Source organism: Erythrolamprus reginae, chromosome 2, assembly GCF_031021105.1.
Source record: "Erythrolamprus reginae isolate rEryReg1 chromosome 2, rEryReg1.hap1, whole genome shotgun sequence".
In the NCBI taxonomy this organism is placed as follows: Eukaryota; Metazoa; Chordata; class Lepidosauria; order Squamata; family Dipsadidae; genus Erythrolamprus; species Erythrolamprus reginae.
The window spans coordinates 55,179,110-55,199,001 of record NC_091951.1 but is presented as its reverse complement, the minus strand read 5'-3'; the positions used below and the strand labels follow the sequence as shown (position 1 = coordinate 55,199,001).

General features: G+C 40.5%; 1 protein-coding gene across 14 annotated transcripts in view; it reads left to right on the top strand.

The window, feature by feature from the left end:
• MAGI1 (membrane associated guanylate kinase, WW and PDZ domain containing 1) overlaps positions 1-19,892 on the top strand; it is a 655,279-nt gene that overhangs the window by 565,233 nt on the left and 70,154 nt on the right. For all 14 annotated transcript variants that reach the window (XM_070738178.1, XM_070738171.1, XM_070738168.1 and 11 more), the window contains one exon: positions 4,840-4,871. In XM_070738178.1, the coding sequence (XP_070594279.1) occupies positions 4,840-4,871 (32 nt within the window). The remainder of the gene's footprint in view (positions 1-4,839; positions 4,872-19,892) is intronic.

Here is a 19,892-nt window from a genome sequence, read left to right as displayed (position 1 = left end):
TCCTTCACAAATTGAGATTTCATTGGGATTTTTTAATTTAAACCTGCTTGCTCTTCACTCTTGAATACTTTCCTAATAAGGTTGAGATTCTCGAAGTATTAAAAAAAGAAAACCTTGTGATTTTTTTACTATAAAGCCTAAATGAAAAATGAAAATAAAACCCCACATTTCAGATATCTTGGACAAAATGTTAGACAAAGGGGTTATGATTGTCTTAGGCATGCAAATGAATAGTTAACAAGGATGTTCTTCCTTCCCTATCAATCTCAAAGGTTGTCCTTCTCCGGGTCCCGTCGACTAAACAATGTCATTTGGCGGGACCCAGGAGAAGAGCCTTCTCTGTGGTGGCCCCGACCCTCTGGAACCAGCTCCCCCCAGATATCAGAGTTGCCCCCACCCTCCTTGCCTTTCGCAGGCTCCTTAAAACCCACCTCTGTCATCAGGCATGGGGGAATTGAAATTTTCCCTTCCCCCTAGGCTTATAGAATTTATACACGGTATGCTTGTTTGTATGATTGGTCTCTGAAATTGGGGTTTTTTAGATTATTTTTTAATATTAGATTTGTTACATTGTCTTTTTTATTGTTGTTAGCCGCCCCGAGTCTTCGGAGAGGGGCGGCATACAAATCTAATAAATAAATAAATAAAATAAATAAATAAATAAAATGGGGTGGGACGTTATAAAGAGGTAAGACAAGGTTATATTGACTCCAGCAGCACCCAATATTTCCTGTCAACTACAGAAAGCTGATCAAGGAAAAGACCCCTTAAGAGTATAGTTAAGGGATGGCTGGAGATCATTAATTATCAGCTGCTTTGAATAATTTAATTTCCATTGGTAAATGCTCAGCACTTCCTGTTATTATTTACAGCACTCATTTCTCACACCTGCTCCATGAAAAATGTGCTTTTTCTGATGGTATAGAATTCTAACTCAGATTGACTAAGAAACCCAGTTTATTATTTGGTGTAAGCATTCAGGCGCCCACTGCCCAGCCACTTCCACCTCTCTGTCTAGTAAGTGAAAGTAACCAGGCACCACAATGGTGGGAAAATTGTATTATTGTTTGGAGTCAGACTGATTTACATATTCAAGGTGCCTCGTGGAATAATAAGGTATGGCCATAAAGCTAAGGTGATCTGTCTGCCTATGTATTTCGGATGACCTGAGTTTGAAAAGGAAGTGAAGTGACAAAAATAAGGCACTCCAGCAAAGTTGCTCTGAAACACAGGCCAAAATTCTCAGCAATTCTGGGTTAGCAATTTGCAAAACTGCATTGAATCCAAACCCTGGCTATTCAGCAAAACCAACTTTTGCACTTTGCATATTTCATTTGGCCTGTTTTCTGATTTTTTTTTAATTTTTTTTTTGGGATGCTGTACTCCACCAGAGGCCAAAGAGGAAGAAACTAAGAATAGCAAGAGTCATTCATTTACAATCATTCATTTAGCCACCATCGAAAGTTATGATAGCCCTGAAAAAGTGACTTACGCCTGGTCCTCACACTTACGGAGTCTACGGAAAGGGGCGGCATACAAATCTAATTAATAATAATAATAATAATAATAATAATAATAATAATAATAATAATATAGCCGTCACAGAGTCCTTGTGATCTCGTGATCAAAATTCAAGAGCTTGGCATGTAGCTATGATAGTTGCAGAGCCTTGGGCAAGGGGGTGGATGTCTTAGGATAGTGATGGTGAACCTTTTTTTCTTTGGGTGCCAAAAGAGCATGCGTGCGCACTATTGCGCATGCACGAGTGACCATAATTCAGTGCCTGGGGAATGCAAAAAACAGATTCCAGAGGCCTTCTGGAGGCTAGAAACGGTCTGTTTCCCAACTTCTGGTGGGCCCAGTATGCTCATGTTTCGCCCTCCCCAGGCTCCAAAGGCTTTTCTGGGGGTTAATTAAGCCCTGTCCCATTCCCCCCTGAAGGCTCTCTGGAAGCCAAAAACGCCCTCCCAAAGAGCCAATAATCAGCTGGTTGGCACACACATTTCCCATCTGACTTCCAACATATAACGTCAATAGGAGAAGCCAGATTTGCTTAACAGGTACTGTATGAATTACTATACCATTTGATGGGTTCCACTTCCCTACCGGCTTGTATCACATCGGAAGTGCTATCTTCACTCGTGCACATGCCTACACCACAGAAATGACCCTCTGTGCATACTCCGAAGCCTTTGCGCATGTGCAAAGGGTTCTTTGCCCGCCGCTTTCAAGGAGCGGCAACCAGAGAACCAGTTCGGGGGCATGGCCAGCCTGTCATTGCTGCCGATTCGGGGAGTGGAGGCAAATTTCTGTCACCGGTTCGGGCAAACCGGTTTGAACCGACAACAATCCACCACCGTAATCACTTAATAACCATGGGGGGGAAAGGTCATAATGTAAAAGTAAAAGGTCGTAAAGATTTTATAATCAGACAAGACTCATTTAACAACTGTCATGTTTAGCAACAGAAGAAGTTCCAGTCTATGGACTGGAATCCAATTGTAAGTCATGGGCTGCCTGTAGTATGTTTCAATGTTTCTTATCCTGAAAAATTTGCAGATTTTATTATAAAAGGGAACATATTTCTGGCTTGTTTGTTCTCCAGGGAGCATCACATTTCTTGCCTTCAAGTAACCTGCAACAGGAGGGGCTTTATAAGCACAGACTTCTTCAATTTAATTGTTTAATTAATTAATTTTTCAACACCACGTGACCCCAAGTCGGCTCGTTAACATAAATAAGTGCTCTCAACAAAAGGATTTCTAGGCAGTTGCTAGAAAATGCAGTTTGAGCATGCACCCTGCCACTGTTTCCTAGCTACAATTACTGTCAATAGACAATTTAGTGTGTAGAAAATGTGATGATATGGACAATATGCGGAGAAAGCAGCCCTGCATTTAGCACGAGCATATCAGAACTAAAAGCATTTAATTCAGTGTTTATCACTGTTGCTGGATAGTGCTCTGATCAAAGGGAGCCATAATTTCGAGAGCATTACTCTACAGCCTTATGGGATGATGACTTAGTGGTGTGGATCATAGTGGTTTATTAGCAATAAGTCTGGATCGCTTGATGGTAGCATCTTAATACATGATCAGTTCTTTGTGCTATTCTTTTTTTAGTCAGGCGTGTAATCTTTAGCATAGGGTTATCATAATACACTAAAGAAGTAATTCTTTAAAAAAAGAAGGGAACGTGTTGAATTCCTTTTACATTATAACACTGCGTGTGGGGATCTATATCTGAAACTTTGCCCATTTGTTCCACTGTAAGTTCTTCCTCAATTCCTGATTTATTTTTATTTATTTTCTTTTTGTTCCTTACCTTTTTCCATCAGGTTAGGGATGTAGTTTTTTTTTTTTTAACCAATCAACTCACATAAGCATAAAATCCCATTTCCATCTGGACACTGTAGTACAAAAAGTGGTGACCAGGAAAATCTCTTCATTCCATGCTTTCCATTTGCAGCGCACACACACAAAACGCACACAAACAAAAGAAAAGAAAGAAAGAAAAATGCACAGCAGTTTTAAGAGTCTACGTTCAGAATGCAAATACCTCCTCTGGGCTTCTCCGTTGAGTTTTAAAGGGCTTCCTTATTTGCATTTCCATCCCTCCTTCTGTTCCTTAGAGGTCCCTTTCACCTTTCTTTATTCAGATATACTTAGTGATGCATTCATTGTGAATCTCCTGGACTCTGCACAGCACGGCTAGCTGAGGGTCTCCTCATACAATGATGCAGACTAGACTTGGCAAGAAACTTAGGGGGTTTGCCAGTAGCATCCACCGTAATAATTGACCTTGCTTTTCATTAAAATGTTGTCTTCCTTTGTTCTTGCTCAGCTTTGGCTTTTGTTTCGTCGATGCATGGTGACAAGAAGTCTCAAATGCTTTTTGACTTTGGTTATAAAGTGTTTGGGATCCTGTCTGTCTTGTCTTTATCTAGCTGTCTGCCTGCCTGCCTGCCTCTCTATCTATCTATCTATCTATCTATCTATCTATCTATCTATCTATCTATCTATCTATCTATCTATCATTTAACTGTATCTATCATTTAACTATCTATCTATCTATCATCTATTTATGTCTGTCTGTCTGTCTGTCTGTCTGTCTGTCTGTCTATCTATCTATCTATATCTATCTATCTATCTATCTATCTATCTATCATCTATTTATGTCTGTCTGTCTGTCTATCTATCTATCTATGTCTGTCTATCTATCTATCTATCTATCTATCTATCTATCTATCTATCTATCTATCTATCTATCTATCTATCTATCTTCACCCGTCCCCTTGTTTATGCACCACCTCCCACCCCCTTTCCAATTGGTCTGATAAATTTCACACGCCGCTTGCATCAAAAGGTAATATCCTCAGCTTAATTGTAAGCTAAATCTCTCTTAATCCAGGGGAGCATTTGAGATTCTATCCAAGTGTTCAATTTCCCAGGCCGCTGAGGTCTGTGAATTCCTTTCTCCAGCCTCGAGGCTGCTGCAGCACAAGTCAGCATAGCTAATGCAGATAGATCTCCTCCCCCTCCACGCTCTCGCTCTCTCTCACACACACACACACATACACACACTCCTCTCCTCACACCAACTCTACACCCCGCCCCCACCCTCGTGAAAAAAAAAAGCCGTGCTTTGATTCGATATGAACAGACTGCCAACTCCAGTGCTCCAGCAACATCTGACATAACTCTGCAGATGGCTATGTTCGGATGATACACCTAAGGCTTGGGGTGTTTTTGTTTTTTTGTTTTTTTCCTTCCGGAAGGTAAAAGATCTATACGCTAATCCTCTCTTCTTCTTTTTTTTCCTTGTTGCCATCTTTTTCAGGATTGCCAGCCCCCAAGAAGAGCCCAAAGTCGGTAAGCACTTTTCAGCTACTAAAACCTGTTTGATTATTTTCGTCTGGGGCGTGGGTGGGCGTTTCTTCAAATACAGATAAAAATAGGGGGGGGGGACGCTAGATCTAGGCAGCTGGCTCACAATCCTTATCCCACCACCCCACCTTAGCCAGTCCCTTTGAAAGTTGCCCGATAACCATTTTATTGCTGCACTAATTGCTTGGCATGGCTTTTACAGAAAGGGGGTGGGGAAGGCAAGGCAGAAAGTGGTTAATGAAATCGGTGGGAAGGCTTGCCTTGAAATCAGTTTAGTAACTTGCATATTTCTTCTTTTAATATTGGGCTACCTAGGCATTTCATTTAAGCTGGAAATGCCCTTTTCTTTCTTTTTTCTTTCTTTCTTTCTTTCTTTCTTCCTCCCTTCCTTTCTTTCTTTCCTCCCTTCCTCCCTCCCTTCCTTCCTTCCTTCTTTCCTTCCTTTCTTTCTTTCTTTCTTTCTTCCTTTCTTTCTTTCCTCCCTCCCTCCCTTCCTTCCTTCCTTTCTTTCTTTCTTTCTTTCTTTCTTGGTGTAAAAGGTTCGTTCCCCTCCTCTAAAGATTGTAATCCCTATCAGTGACTACAATGGTTTCGAGCTTCTTAATGTGCTATATATTATGAATGATGCATTGAGTTTGGGAATCTCGGGGAGGGTGGTGGTGGCGGCTGCCTAACAGTATTACCAGAGAGAAAATTCCCTTTTTATCAAATGCCAAAAGAAAAAAACCCTAAAAGGTATCCTTATTGTTTCCCCATAGATACAATGAGCTTCCCCCCATTTGCTTGCGTGAAGCAGTTTTCTTTGGGTAGGGAAATCATCCTTTATTGTTCTCGCTCGGATTTAGCAGCATTCGGTATGCTGAAGGTTGGGTTTTCCTTCTCTTTTGCCTTTTTTTTTTTTTTGGTCAAGAAGAAAGGAGGGATCGATATTTTATTGTCCTTGTCCTTCTTTGCCAGAACAGTTACCTGGTTGACGAGTTAGCTAATAGCGTGGAGGTGATTGCAGAGAAGTGTAATTAAAACGGGGCGATGTTGCAGACCTACCCAGGCAGACCCAGAGGAATAATGTAAATTACCCTTGGCTTTCTAGGGAGTTAAGCTTCTGCGGGAGGAAAGTTTTCTCATGTGTTGTGATGATGATGGGTAAGGAAGCAGGCAGGGAGGATCACCAGCCATTCAGTCTCTGGATGACAGAGGAGGGGAGGATGGCAGTCACAAGAGATTCTGCCAAACTTTGCAGCCGGTTCTTCCAGGGTTGCTTCGGAGGAGGGGACCCCCATCTTTGTGTGACAAATGGGAGGGAGGTACGCCGAAATCCCTTATGTAGTCTCAGTGCAACTTTGCTCGGTGAAAGGCAAACCTGTTATAATGAATGTGGTTTCTCCTGGCTTAAGCCTGGGATGATGCTGATGATGCTGATGCTGATGGTTATATTATTATTATTATTATTATTATTATTATTATTATTATTATTATTATTATTATTTAGATTTGTAGGCCACCCTTCTCCGAAAACCCAGGGCGGCTTAAAGTCACCCAACATCCCCAAAGGCCTCTACTACGATCAGGCTTGCTTTAACATGGGTGGGACTGACAGACAAGCACAATTAGTACTTGGTCTCAAAAAATCCCACCTACTCTGGGTTTAATTTTGTGCCGCTGTCCGCAAAGGAATTTTAGCCTTTGGTTAAAATGGAAGCAGGTATGCAAAATGTGGGAGGGGAACGGGCAGGCGAGCAGAAAACGGTAGCCCCTTCCTGCTTCCTCTCCCCTTTCTCCCTCTCCCTGGAATGAAGTAAAAAATCTGATGAATGGGGATCCAAAACTTTGGCGTGAGAGTCTTCTCCCTTCGCTTAAGTTCCAGAACGCCCTCCTCTACTAAGGCACTCCCAGGTGCCCGCCTGGCGAATGGCTCAAGGAATTCCTAAGACGCTTCGAAATCTTCCGTGTGGAATTTGAGATCCATTTAGAGAGGATTTGGATCCTCCTGCCGAGTGAGCAAAGGGATTGTTTACAAACAGCTGTCATTCTAAAGCTGCTCCTTCTTTTCATTCACCCCCTACCCCCCTTTCCATCTGTCTCAAGAGTCGATTCTTTACATAAAGAGATGGGGGACCTCTGGAATGTTGCATTGCTGAGAGCAAATGCCACACCTCCTTTTTTTCCCCATTTCCTTCAGAAGAGGGGAAATTCTTTAGAAAAACATCATTTCATTTAAAATTTTAAAAAAGACCTTCCAAATGGGGCAAGTAGTCCAGCAATATAATGCTGATTTGACCATGATTCTATTCTATTCTATTTGTGTGTGTGTATGTGTGTGATGTGTTTATATTTTAATAACAAAACAGCACTATCTGATTCTGAAGGTATCGTTTTTGCTGGTAGCAAGAAGCAGCAGAAACGTGAGATCTCAAGAGATTTTTTTTTTCTTTATGTCACTAGAGATAAAATCAATCACAATATTGTAACAGGGATGTTTTAAAGAAGGGGGGAGGAATTAGAAGTATATGCTCTGGGAATCCATATTGCTAATGCTTGCAGCGGTTTTCCCTAGACATGCAATGATCCACCCTTCTCCCCCACCCCTCATGGGATTTTTCTGAATCCAGTCCTTGAAAATGCTGTATAATATTATCCAGTGGTTGCCGTTATTGGATGAAGTCTACTTGTTGACAGCTTTCCAAGTCAACAGAACCCCTTTGCCCTTGAATTCCCCAGCGGCTACTAACATGGTCTGGCAGTTGTGTTTCTTTTTCCTTTCCACCTTCCTAGTTTTGTTTCCAAGAGTCCCTTAAACACTAATTATTTCTTGATCAATAATAGATTAGCTGTTGTTCTGTGAGCAATGTGCGGCTTCCTCTCATGGCCATCCTTTTCCTCGGTTGTTTTGAATTAAAATTTAAAAAACACACCTTAGCAAACCTTTGCTTTCTCAATCAGTTATGCCATGGGGATAACAACTCCAGACAGGCACCATAATGTTAACGTTATACTGTATTCTGCATCAGTCAGGTCCCACCCTGAGTATCGTGCTCAGAGACAAGGAGTATGATCAGAATCTAAGTTCTACTAAGAGAGACTGAAGGACTTAGAAATTACTTAGACTTGAGAAGGGAAGATGGAGCAGCGGCGTAGGAGCACTCGTCAAAGACCCGAGGACAGAGAAGATCAGAATCCCTTCTCTTATCATCCTAGAAGGTTATCTATGGAATTCAAGCTGCAAGAAGACATATTGCAGTTGAGGTTTCTATTAGTAAGAGCAATTTGATTGTGTAATTAATTGGTGGTGAACTTCCTTTCACTGGATGAATGTCTATGGAGGTTCTCCATCATCCAGGTCTTGGTTGTCCCAAAGGTGCTTTTCAACAAGTCAACTGGACTTTCTTAGTTTCCCGCCCTCCCTTGAAAATGTTTCACTTCCCATGCAAGAAGCTTCTTCAGTTCTTGATGACTACACTGGATGAATTCAATGTTTTAGCTTGGTTTCCAGCACTGAGTAGGGAGTTGGCTTCAGTGGCCCAAAATGGCCATTACTCTCTATGAGATATCCAAACCTGTTGGTAAGTTTAAAGAGTAAGGAAGATGACTTTGGCAGAAAAGTTTAGGCAAAAGGGACTGGAACATTTTAAAACTCCACAACACCCAATTAACAATTATAAGTGGTCCAGGCAATCCACAATTCACTGTACCCATGAGGAAGAGGTACAGCAAACTTGTAAAATTTTATTAACCAGTCTTGAGGAAAGTAGTTTTTGCTTTCCTGTGGAGTTGATTTCATGGTCTGATCTACCTGGTGAGATTGATAGTAAGGAGTGATTTTCCTGAGCATTGTTCAAAATTGGTCACACTATTACATTGCTTCATGAGTATGATGGGAGTTGTCATCTAAATAAAACTGAATGCATCAGGAAGAAAGTTGGATAAATTTGTAGTGTCAAAAAATGAGGACTTTGACCAACATAAGCTATCATGAGCTGCAGCTCACTATCAGATGCTCCACGTTCAAATATCCACAACCAGGCTTAATCATCATTTAAAAATAGAGGTAAAATTAACATTGCTTACTAAGTGGAATGAAGATACGTCTTGTTACGTCACTATGACAAATAGTGATCTCTGTAACTGCTATGGAAATTATCAACTTAGTCATTTTCAGATGACAAGTGGTAATGCTACATGATACAACTGCATATGTAGAATGAGTAAGGGCAACAATTTTGGCAGGTGAATCAGATAAACATTGATAATGTTACTTCCAGTCCTATGACAAGGATAAGTAGAGAAGCATGTACAGTATCAATCAATTGTTATTAGTGGAAAGATCATAAGGCAAGTCAAAAGAAAAGTTCGTGGAAAGTGGAAAACCTGGTCCCTCGATTCTCTTACTGCTCTGAATCTGCTGCTGTAACTGATTTGGAGTAGTCTTCTACCACTTGGTAGAAACTTGTGAATGAAGAGTTAAGTTCATCTCCATCATAAAATCAATTATTTAATAAAATCACTCTAACTACACATGAATATTGTAGTCTTCAACATTCTATGGAGGCCTTCCAGATGTTTGAACTTTAAAAAAAATAGTGTTTTGTTGGTTGGCAATTTTGGAAAGCACCAATCTAGAGAAAGATGGAATACCGTGGCTGTTATCTCATAGGATGGCGAAGATATTGTATATAAAAATGATGACATTGTATATGTTGCATTTATGCTCATGTTATTAACAGTGGAAATGTCATTCAAACAGAAGCAGTCTTCTAGACTTGCAAGTACCATTAAGGAAGGAGACGAATACACTCTTTTTCTCAAGGACACCATTTCTTTTGAAGACTTCTTTCCATTTATTTATGAGATATTGTACCTTCTATATGAAATGAAATCGCAAAATCGATTTCACTTTCCCTTCGATTGTATGCAGGATTTTTTTTTAGAATACAGACCAGTGCCAGTTGAGAAGCAAAACATCTAATAATTTCCATCTTCATGGCATGAACAAAACCTTTCTGTGGATATTTTTGAGTATGTTATATAAATATTTTTTCACAATTTCTTTTTCAATTGTAAGGGTTCCCCTGGAAAGCCTACATAGGACTAACAAGCCAATGTAATTTGCCATATAACTAAATGATGCTGATTCATTCAGTTGCCTTTCTTTGAGTTCCAGATAAATAAATGTAAACAGAGCCAAAAACACTGCTGCCATTCCAGCAAATAAAATTATATGGCATTTCCATTTGGAACGATTGCACCAAAGTACTGAAGCTAAGGAAAACGTAGGATTGAACCATGGACTATAATAAGACATTGCGTCATTTTGGGGTGAAAAAAGTAGTATTTCAGGAAGACTGCTGCCCACTATTTAAGATATGTCTAGATTTTTTTAGGCAGCAGAAATTAGTCTCTTATTTTTTCTACTTAGCTTGACTTTTGAGACTAGCAGGATAGGACATCAAAATATCAAGCAAGTTCTTTTTTAGCCTAAAGAGTAAAAAGCCCTGTACCATAAATACTATCACATTTATTATTATTGGCCATTCTTTCCTGGATTGTTTTATTAAATTCTTAAGGCTAACTGTAGACCTGGAGATTGGTTTCAGTTTACACATAGCACAGTCATTAGAGATTTGGCTGCAGTTTTTCAGCTAAAATGGCTGGCGCTCAAAATATGTTTTTAAAAACGTATGATAATAATTGAATAGCAAAACTGTAAAACTTTGTGTTCCAATTTTACTCATGTTTCACGTTTACTACTGGAAATCAATGAATGACTCCCAGAATGATGCATCCTGGACAAAACCAAGAAAATGTTGGGAAGACACCAAAATATTCCATAGCAGGAATGTGCTTTTTCACACAATCAATTCTGTCCCCAAGCATAACACCAAAATAAAACAGTGTATTTCCAAATAAACATTTGAAAATGGCATTCCTTCTCTTCATGCTAGAGTCATAGCATCTCTTTCCATTCTTCTGTGCTCTCCGTGGTAGACAGTTGTCAATGGCTTGAGACCTCCACTATTAAAGTAGCTTCCATTATTTCAAAGAGAAAGCAATAGGCAAAGAAATGTGGCATATTGGAATACATAAATGGCGCAACTCTTAAAGCAGAAAATGAAATACAGTGTTCCCTCGATTTTCGCTGGTTTGAACTTCACGAATAGTCTATACCATGGTTTTTCAAATAATATTAATTTAAAAATATTTTACGGGGTTTTTTTCTATACCACGGTTTTTCCCGCCCGATGATGTCATACGTCATCGCCAAACTAATAATTTTTGCAAATAAATAGCAAAAAATAATTATTATTGTTAATAAATAATTATGTTTATAAATATCAGGATCACTAAATGTCTTATTCAATGGTGAATACCAGTAATAATGGTGAGTAAATGGTTGTTAAGGGAATGGGAAATGGTAATTTAGGGGTTTAAAGTGTTAAGGGATAGCTTGTGATACTGTCCATAGCCAAAAATGGTGTATTTACTTCCGCATCTCTACTTCACGGAAATTCAATTTTCGCGGGCGGTCTTGGAACGCATCCCCCGCGAAAATTGAGGGAACACTGTATTAGTCTTGAGAACAATTTTGGCTGGAGGAAAATGGTGCTGCATAGGCTCCTCCCACTTCTGCATTCTGTTTATTGCCCTGACTTGGTTCAGTAACTTTTTGCTCACTGGGCCATGTTACTACTTCTTAGTAAGCAAAGCTTATGGGTGAACTGAGAAGACAAGATTGGGATTTCAAAATTCTGCCTTCATGCATTCATTCTTGTGCCTTGTGGTGTTTTAATAATGATTGTATATATTTATTGTTGTAAGTAATGGTTGTACACTATCCAGAGTCAGTTTTTGTGTGGTGGGCAGCTATATAAATATGATTGATAGATAAATAAATAAAATGAGTAACTAAGTACTGTATATGTTTTAGAAGCACTAAATGGCATAAGGATTTCTTAAACAAGGGACATAAATCACAATTGGGAAACAATTTTTCATTAGTGGAAAAGAGATAATATTCTTTGTATCTCAGACATGGAAATACTGTACTGTAAATAAGATTCCTGTTGTGTTACAAAGAATAAGATAGAAGACTTATTTAAAGTCTCAGTTCTTGGCGTGAATTTTACATTACTCCATTGTATATTTAAAGCTCAAAACTGCAAGGCAGTTCATACATGATATCTTTATTTTTACATTTTGACCACATATTTTTATTTTTTCATGTCTATATTCAGGGGTGGGCAGCAGGCAGGACGGGGTGGAACACAGTTCCACCGGCGGAAATGAAGATGCATGCGCAGCTCCAGCTTATTGGCGGCTGTCACTTCCTGGATTACTGGTCTTGGCTTAGCTCTCCTTTTTTCCCCTGCTGCTATTGCTGTGTTTGCACTCCTTGCTTTTTTCCTCTTTCCTCCTTCCTGGCCTCAGACAAGCTTCCCTCTTTCCTGCCCGGCTCCCCTCCAGCCTCACGTGGCCACCTCCCACCTGAGGTGCAAGCAGAAGGCATGGGTAGAAGTTATTTATGCTTCTGGCAGCACCCGTTCACCTAGCTACCCACCCTGAGGCGGAGGGGAACCAGGAAGGAGAGCGTGGGAAACACGAAGCAAATTGTCACCCCAGTGAGCAACACTGGTAAGGTTATGAGTCGAGGACTTAATAGTTCACTTGAACGATGATGATCAGTCAAGCCATTCCCATCTGATCACATGGCCAGCAAGCCACTCCTACCCAGTCAAATGACCATTAAGCCACACCCACAATGTGGCAGTAAAAATTTTGGCTGCCCATTACTGCCTCTGTTGGTCCCCTTCCCTATAAAACTGCTGCATCTTATGACAACAAATTGTTCTGGCTGTGACAATATATTGTAATAGAAATGGCCACATTTGTCATTTTCACATACTGTATACTTATTATGTTTATCTACTTACGCCCTCTAAACTTTCTTTAGTCTTATTAAATAAAATTGGAATACTGAAATTCCCAAGACATTTTTTGAAAATGAAGGAGAAGTTTAAAATAAGTTTCTCTAATAGGGTATATAAATCAGCCCTGATCCAATTCAGATTTGCAATTCAAATCAATTTGCTTGAAGTATCTGTGTTTTCCTGTGCATTTGTGTTTCCTTTTGATTTGGATTTGTAGTTAAAAAAAGAGAGTCAATTGTGTATGTGGAGAAGTTCATCGAATTAATTTGAAGGCATCCATACTTGATTTAACTCATTGATTTGATTCAAAGATTCAATTTGATGGAAGATTTCGGTCAAATTGCTCTCATCAAATTTTTGAATCGAAGCTTTCTACAATTGTTTTTAGGGCATTGTTGGTTTTGAATGATTTTGTCTCATATGCACTATGTTCCTTTTTATTTTTTACTATTCTTTGGAAAAGTTTTAACATCTCAGTCACTTTTTGAAAGTAGACAACCATATAAATCAACTAATTAAATAAACTCTACTTCAAGCAGTTCAAAATATGCATATGGATATTTTCACATTGATACTAGATTTCTAACAGAAAGATTCTAAAGAAGTTCCATCATGCCAAAACATAACGTGGTTAGCTTTTTCATCAAATGTTGTGTAAATCTAACCAATTCCGACTTACTCAATAGTTAAGTAAGGTGTGATCTAGAAAACCAGTTTGAGTCTATATCAGAGGGGTAAAACTGTTGTCACACGTAGGCCACGCCCACCCCAGCTGCACAAATGGGAAAAACCTCACGAAATATCACATGATCCCAACGTGACATGGCGAGTTTGACGCCCATGCTTCATATCATTCATTTGAACAAGGGAACTTGAGAAAAGCTTCTGATCTTGAAGAATTTTCAAGGGTCCTAAATCTATGCTAAAACTATTGTTAGATAATGTGAAACAATATTATAGAAACATAGAAGATTGATGGCAGAAAAAGACCTCATGGTCCATCTAGTCTGCCCTTATACTATTTTCTGTATTTTATCTTAGGGTGGATATATGTTTATCCCAGGCATTATTTTTATTACTTCTTAAATTTGTCTTCACTATATGACCTTTAAAGCCCTTCATGGCACTGGACCAGAATATCTCCGAGACCGCCTGCTGCCGCACGAATCCCAGCGACCGATTAGGTCCCACAGAGTGGGCCTTCTCCGGGTCCCGTCAACTAAACAATGTCGATTGGCGAGCCCCAGGGGAAGAGCCTTCTCTCTGGCAGCCCCGGCCCTCTGGAACCAACTCCCCCCGGAGATTAGAACTGCCCCTACGCTCCTTGCCTTTCGTAAGCTCCTTAAGACCCACCTTTGTCGTCAGGCATGGGGGAACTGAGACATCTCCCCCGGGCATATACAATTTATGAATGGTATGTCTGTATGTATGTTTGTTTAGAAAATGGGGTTTTTAAAATATTTTTAAACAGTAATTTAGATTTGTTGTAAATTGTTTTCACTTTGTTGTGAGCCGCCCCGAGTCTGCGGAGAGGGGCGGCATACAAATCTAAATAATAAATAAAATAAATAAATAAATAAATAAATAAATAAGCTGGTTAGAGCAGGTGGGGCAAATTCTCTATTTCCCACAGTTTGTCCTGTTTGATTATGCCCCAACCATAATGGTAGCATATATGTTACTTTTTGTTTTTGCTATCTGCAGGTGCCTCTGAGAAAAAAAGCTAAGTGCTATTGGCAGTTCTCTCTCTTAAATTGCTACCTTATTCTAAAAATAAATTTGATTGGGTGACTGGTTGAGTGGTTGGGTTTGTCACACTTTTTTTAAAATAAATCTCTTTATTGTTTTCAAAAATATTTCTCACAGGTTTTATTTAAGTTTTACGTATCTTATTCCATCTCTGTTACCTTTTGTATATATCATTCATTTCTTTATATCTTTAATTTAATAATATACATTCAATTATATATATCATTGGTATAATACATCTTTGAGATAAAAGGAAGGAGGGAAAATGTTTGCTTTTCATTTCTATTGACATTCGTAAGGTATTTGTTATTCTTTCTATATATACTGATACTTTGTATTGTAACATTTTTAATTTTTCTTTTGAATCCATTCATGCCATTTGTACCATGATCGTTTTGATTCTTTAATTTTAGTTCCCTTAATTGAATTTGTGATTTTATCCATCTCTACACACCTATATATTTTGTCAATAATTAGGCTTTCTGATGGGTTTGTTACACTTCTATCCACCTTTCTCTGAAACCTTAAGACGTCATGCCATAACACGTACTTCCCCTACATTTTATGACACAACAAGCTTGTGAGATAACTGGGGCTAAGAGAGAAGAAAAGCAGGGACAAAGCCATTGAGTGAATTGCCATTACAGCGTTCCCTCGATTTTCGCGGGGGTTGCGTTCCAAGACCCCCCGCAAAAGTCGAATTTCCACGATGTAGCGGTGCGGAAGTAAAAACACCATTTTTGGCTATGGACAGCCAAAAACTACCCCCACGCACCCTTTTTCAAGGCAGCGCAAGGAGCCGGGCTTGAAGTTGGGGGCAGGGAGCGACGAAAGTGCGGAGGCCGACAAAGATTGTTTTGAATGTTGGCTGCCTCCGGCCCCCTCACCGCTACCCCCCCGCCTGCCCGATCCGCCCCTCTCACTGGCTTTCTTGGGACATGGGCCCTCTTGCAGCAGCGCTGGCGGCTACGGCTTTTCATCCTCCTCATTCAGCCGCTAGCCACTCTGAATGCTTTGAGAATGCCCGCCCCGCCCCTCTCACAGTCCCTTAGCTGAAAGCTCTTTCATCCCAGCTATCAGCGAGGGGGCTGCAGGAGAGGCGGGGCAGGCGTTCTCACAGAGAGGGAGAGAGAGAGGGAGAAAGAGAGAGAGAGAGAGCAAGAGGGGGGAGAGTGGAAGGTAGAGAGAGAGAGAGAGAGAAATGATAGAAAAAAGGGAAGAAAAAAGAGAAATGAGAAAATGATTGAAGCAGAGAATGACATGAAAGAAAGAGAAAGAGAGAGAAGTGACTCTTAGTGATGACGTATGATGTCATCGGGTGGGAAAAACCGTGGTATAGAAAAAAAACCGTGGAGTATTTTTTAATTAATATTTTTTGAAAAACCGTGGTATAGCCGTTTCACGAAGTTTGAACCCGCGAAAATCGAGGGATCACTGTACATGGGTTTCTTCAGTCCAAATATAATGCCTTAACCTTTCACCCACCCTGACAATCTCAATCCCTCTCACTTTCTCTCTTTCTCTTTCTCTCTTTCTCCCTCTCTTTAGCTTTCTTACTATGTATTGGAATGGACAGAAGAAAAGCAAGGTAGTGAGTAAAGGCTTAGAATGCTAAGTTCACCTCGAGGCTCGACTACTGTAACGCCCTCTACATGGGGCTACCTTTGAAAAGTGTTCGGAAACTTCAGATCGTGCAGAATGCAGCTGCGAGAGCAATTATGGGCTCCTCTAAGTATGCCCATATCACTCCAACACTCCGCAGTCTGCATTGGTTGCCAATCAGTTTCCGGTCACAATTCAAAGTGTTGGTTATGACCTATAAAGCCCTTCATGGCATCGGACCAGAATATCTCCGGGACCGCCTTCTGCCGCACGAATCCCAGCGACCGGTTCGGTCCCACAGAGTTGGCCTTCTCCGGGTCCCGTCGACTAAACAATGTCGTCTGGCAGGACCCAGGGGAAGAGCCTTCTCTGTGGCGGCTCCGACCCTCTGGAACCAGCTCCCCCCTGAGATTAGGATTGCCCCCACCCTCCTTGCCTTTCGTAAGCTCCTTAAAACCCACCTCTGTCGTCAGGCATGGGGAAACTGAAACATCTCCCCCTTGCCCATGTTGTTTTGGTGTTAGATTGATTGTGTGCTTGTTTTTTAATATTCTGGGGTTGTTTTTTATGAATTTTTTAGCTTAACATTGTAATTGGATTGGTGGGTATTGGATTTGGTATTATGTATTGTTTTTACTTGTTGTGAGCCGCCCCGAGTTTGCGGAGAGGGGCGGCATATAAATCCAATAAATCTAATCTAATCTAAGTTGGTTAAGCAATGGTTTAGTTCCTATAATTTGCCATTTTGCGATTCTTTTGCTTTTCCCAGTTTTAAATTTGGCAACCACCTTATGGAATGGATTGCCCTCCCATGCCTTAATTCCTGTAGGCATACTTAAGTAGGAACACTCAAAAGGGCAGCTAAAATGTTTTACGCTGTTGTACTTGAAGAAAACACAATTGTCTACATCCAAAGGTTGTTTTCACAGTATATGTCTTTTTTTTTAAACCAGGTGTGAATTAGTCATAGCCGATAAGGAGAAAATTGGCCACATTTAAGCAACAGAAAATGTAGTGCCTTAGAAAGGAGAGCTAGCTCATGTTATTCAAAATGTCATTTGAAGTTAAAAAAAAATTTCAAGTCTGTTGGAAGAATACCATTTTAGAAAAATGTCACTGATGGGACAAAAAGCCTTAAAAGGTATCAATAAAGCGGCAAAGCAATTATTGCTTTTGCAATTGGCACTCCTCCTCAAGAAACGCACTTGTATTCATTTAAAACAACATACCGCTTTCAGTCATGTAAAGCAGTGTTTCCCAACCTTGGCAACTTGAAGAAATTTGGACTTCAACTCCCAGAATTCCCCAGCCAGCAAATGCTGGCTGGGGAATTCTGGGAGTTGAAGTCCAAATTTCTTCAAGTTGCCAAGGTTGAGAAACACTCATCTAATGCATAATATGTGGCAGGCCAAAGTCTCCAAATCAAACGATGGCTTCGGCCTGACAAAAGGTGCATGGAACACAGTTACTTACCCAACGAAGTGGTACCTATTTATCTACTCTCTTAGAACATGCTTTTGAACTGCTAGATGGAAAGGCTGAGGAATTCTGGGAGTTTTAAGTCCAGATATCTTCAAGTTGCCAAGGTTGGGAAACACTGATATAAAGCAATATTAAGAGTTGCTTTATCATCTGCTTTTCTTAGATTTTACTCTTCACTACAAAGCCTGGGTTGCTATCATTCTACAATAGTTACTAAAAGATGTCATATTTCAGGCCTTATAATGTGATAGTTGTAAGAGTTCAACATAAAATAGCTATTACAGAATGAAACCCTATCATTGTTATATTAAATAAAAGCTATACACCTCTATAACTTTGTTGTGTTTGGCTATCTGGGAGTTAAATTTACTATTTCCCAACTGTCCCAGAGATGCTTTTTCAAGAGGTAACTGAACTTCCTTTTTTTTATTTAAAGAGGTTTCATTTCTCATCCATTTCAGCTTTGACTGGCAATGGAAGGATTTATACCCCTTGCAGACAGTTAGACGTTTGCTTTCTTTTAGAGAGTCATTGAGGTTTTTCAGTCCTCAGTGTCTGCTGAGTAATGCAAATGGGTGTGCCACCATGTCTAGATAACTGAAAATCTCCTTAGACATTTATTTTCCATTTATTTTCTTGGTTAAAAGAACTTTTTACTACTTTAAATTGTAATCATATATGGATAAGGGGCATGATTGACAATCCACCTAATAATTCCCTACATGGCATCGGACCAGAATACCTCCGGGACCGTCTTCTGCCGCACAAATCCCAGCGGCCGATTAGGTCCCACAGAGTTGGCCTTCTCTGGGTCCCGTCGACTAAGCACTGTCGTCTGGCAGGACCCAGGGGAAGAGCCTTCTCTGTGACGGCCCCGGCCCTCTGAAACCCCCTGGAGATCAGAACTGCCCCCACCCTCCTTGCCTTTCGTAATTTGTTGAAAACTCACCTTTTCCGCCAGGCATGGGGATTTTGACACCTCCCCTAACTACTTGGTTTATGTATGGTTTGATTGGGTTGTGTGATTATTTTATTAATAAGGGTTTTTAAATTGTGTTTTTAAATATTGGATTTGTACATTGTTATTATTGTTGTGAGCCGCCCCGAGTTCTCGGAGAGGGGCGGCATACAAATCCAATAAATTATTATTATTGTTATTAATTCAGGGGCAGTGGCCTTTCTTCTCATTCTCGCTGCAGGGTTGTATCCCTGCAGCAATTTTCAGTGTGCCCCATGTCCTCTGTGTGTGTGGCAAATAGTTCCACACATAAAATCACCCCTATTTGTGCTGCCCACTCCACATGGAGAGAATCAACAATGACTTGGGTAGAATCTAGCAGTTTAACCCGAGATTCATTTAGGTCTGTGAACTCTGAGAAAATGGACAGGGTGATTTGTGATTTGAGTTCTCTCACTTGTGGGATTGATTCTTGCTCTAAATCAGGTACCTTGCTCTACTTCCACCTGCAATACCTCTACCTCTACAAGAGGTATTGGAGGTGGGGCAGACGGTGTTGAAGGTGGGGCAGAAGTTGTTGGAGGTGGGGCAGAAGGTGTTGAAGGTGGGGCAGAAGGTGTTGAAGGTGGGGCAGAAGGTCTTGGAGGTGGGGCAGAAGGTCTTGGAGGTGGGGCAGAAGGTTAGATCTTATGTCAACTCATCCATCTTATGTTCTACGTTTGAAAAGGGCATTGTATGCCTTCTTCCTGCATGTGTCAAATCTTGCTATGTGTGCTGCCTGCTTCAATCTCTCTTCTTAAGGCAAATTGTTGAGGCAATGACGAGGTTCCAACTCCATACTCTTCTAGAGACAACATATAGTCTGGACCATGTTGGTTGCTCTGATGGACGGTCTGTGTTGAGCCTGGTAGAGGGAAGTGCATGGCTACTACCTGCATTTACCTATATTTGACCTCTTGGATGGCCTTTCACATTACTGACCTTTGGTGATGTATTTGCAAATTATGTATATAGCTGGGAGGGGAAAGGACTGGTTTTCCATGATTCTGCTCCCTCCTGAATGGATGTGGCTGTTTTCAGAACTCATAGTAGATGTGACCCATAGATGTGTGGAATCCTGCAACAGGATGCAGGATGACCTGGCAGTGGTTATCCATGGCTTCATCATCTCTCAAATTCTATACTGCAGTACTCTACATGGGGCTGCCTTTGAAGGTTACCCAGAATTGGACAGAATGCAGCAGCCTGCCTAGTCATGGGTGAGAGGCACCAGTGCTACCTAACATTGGTTTT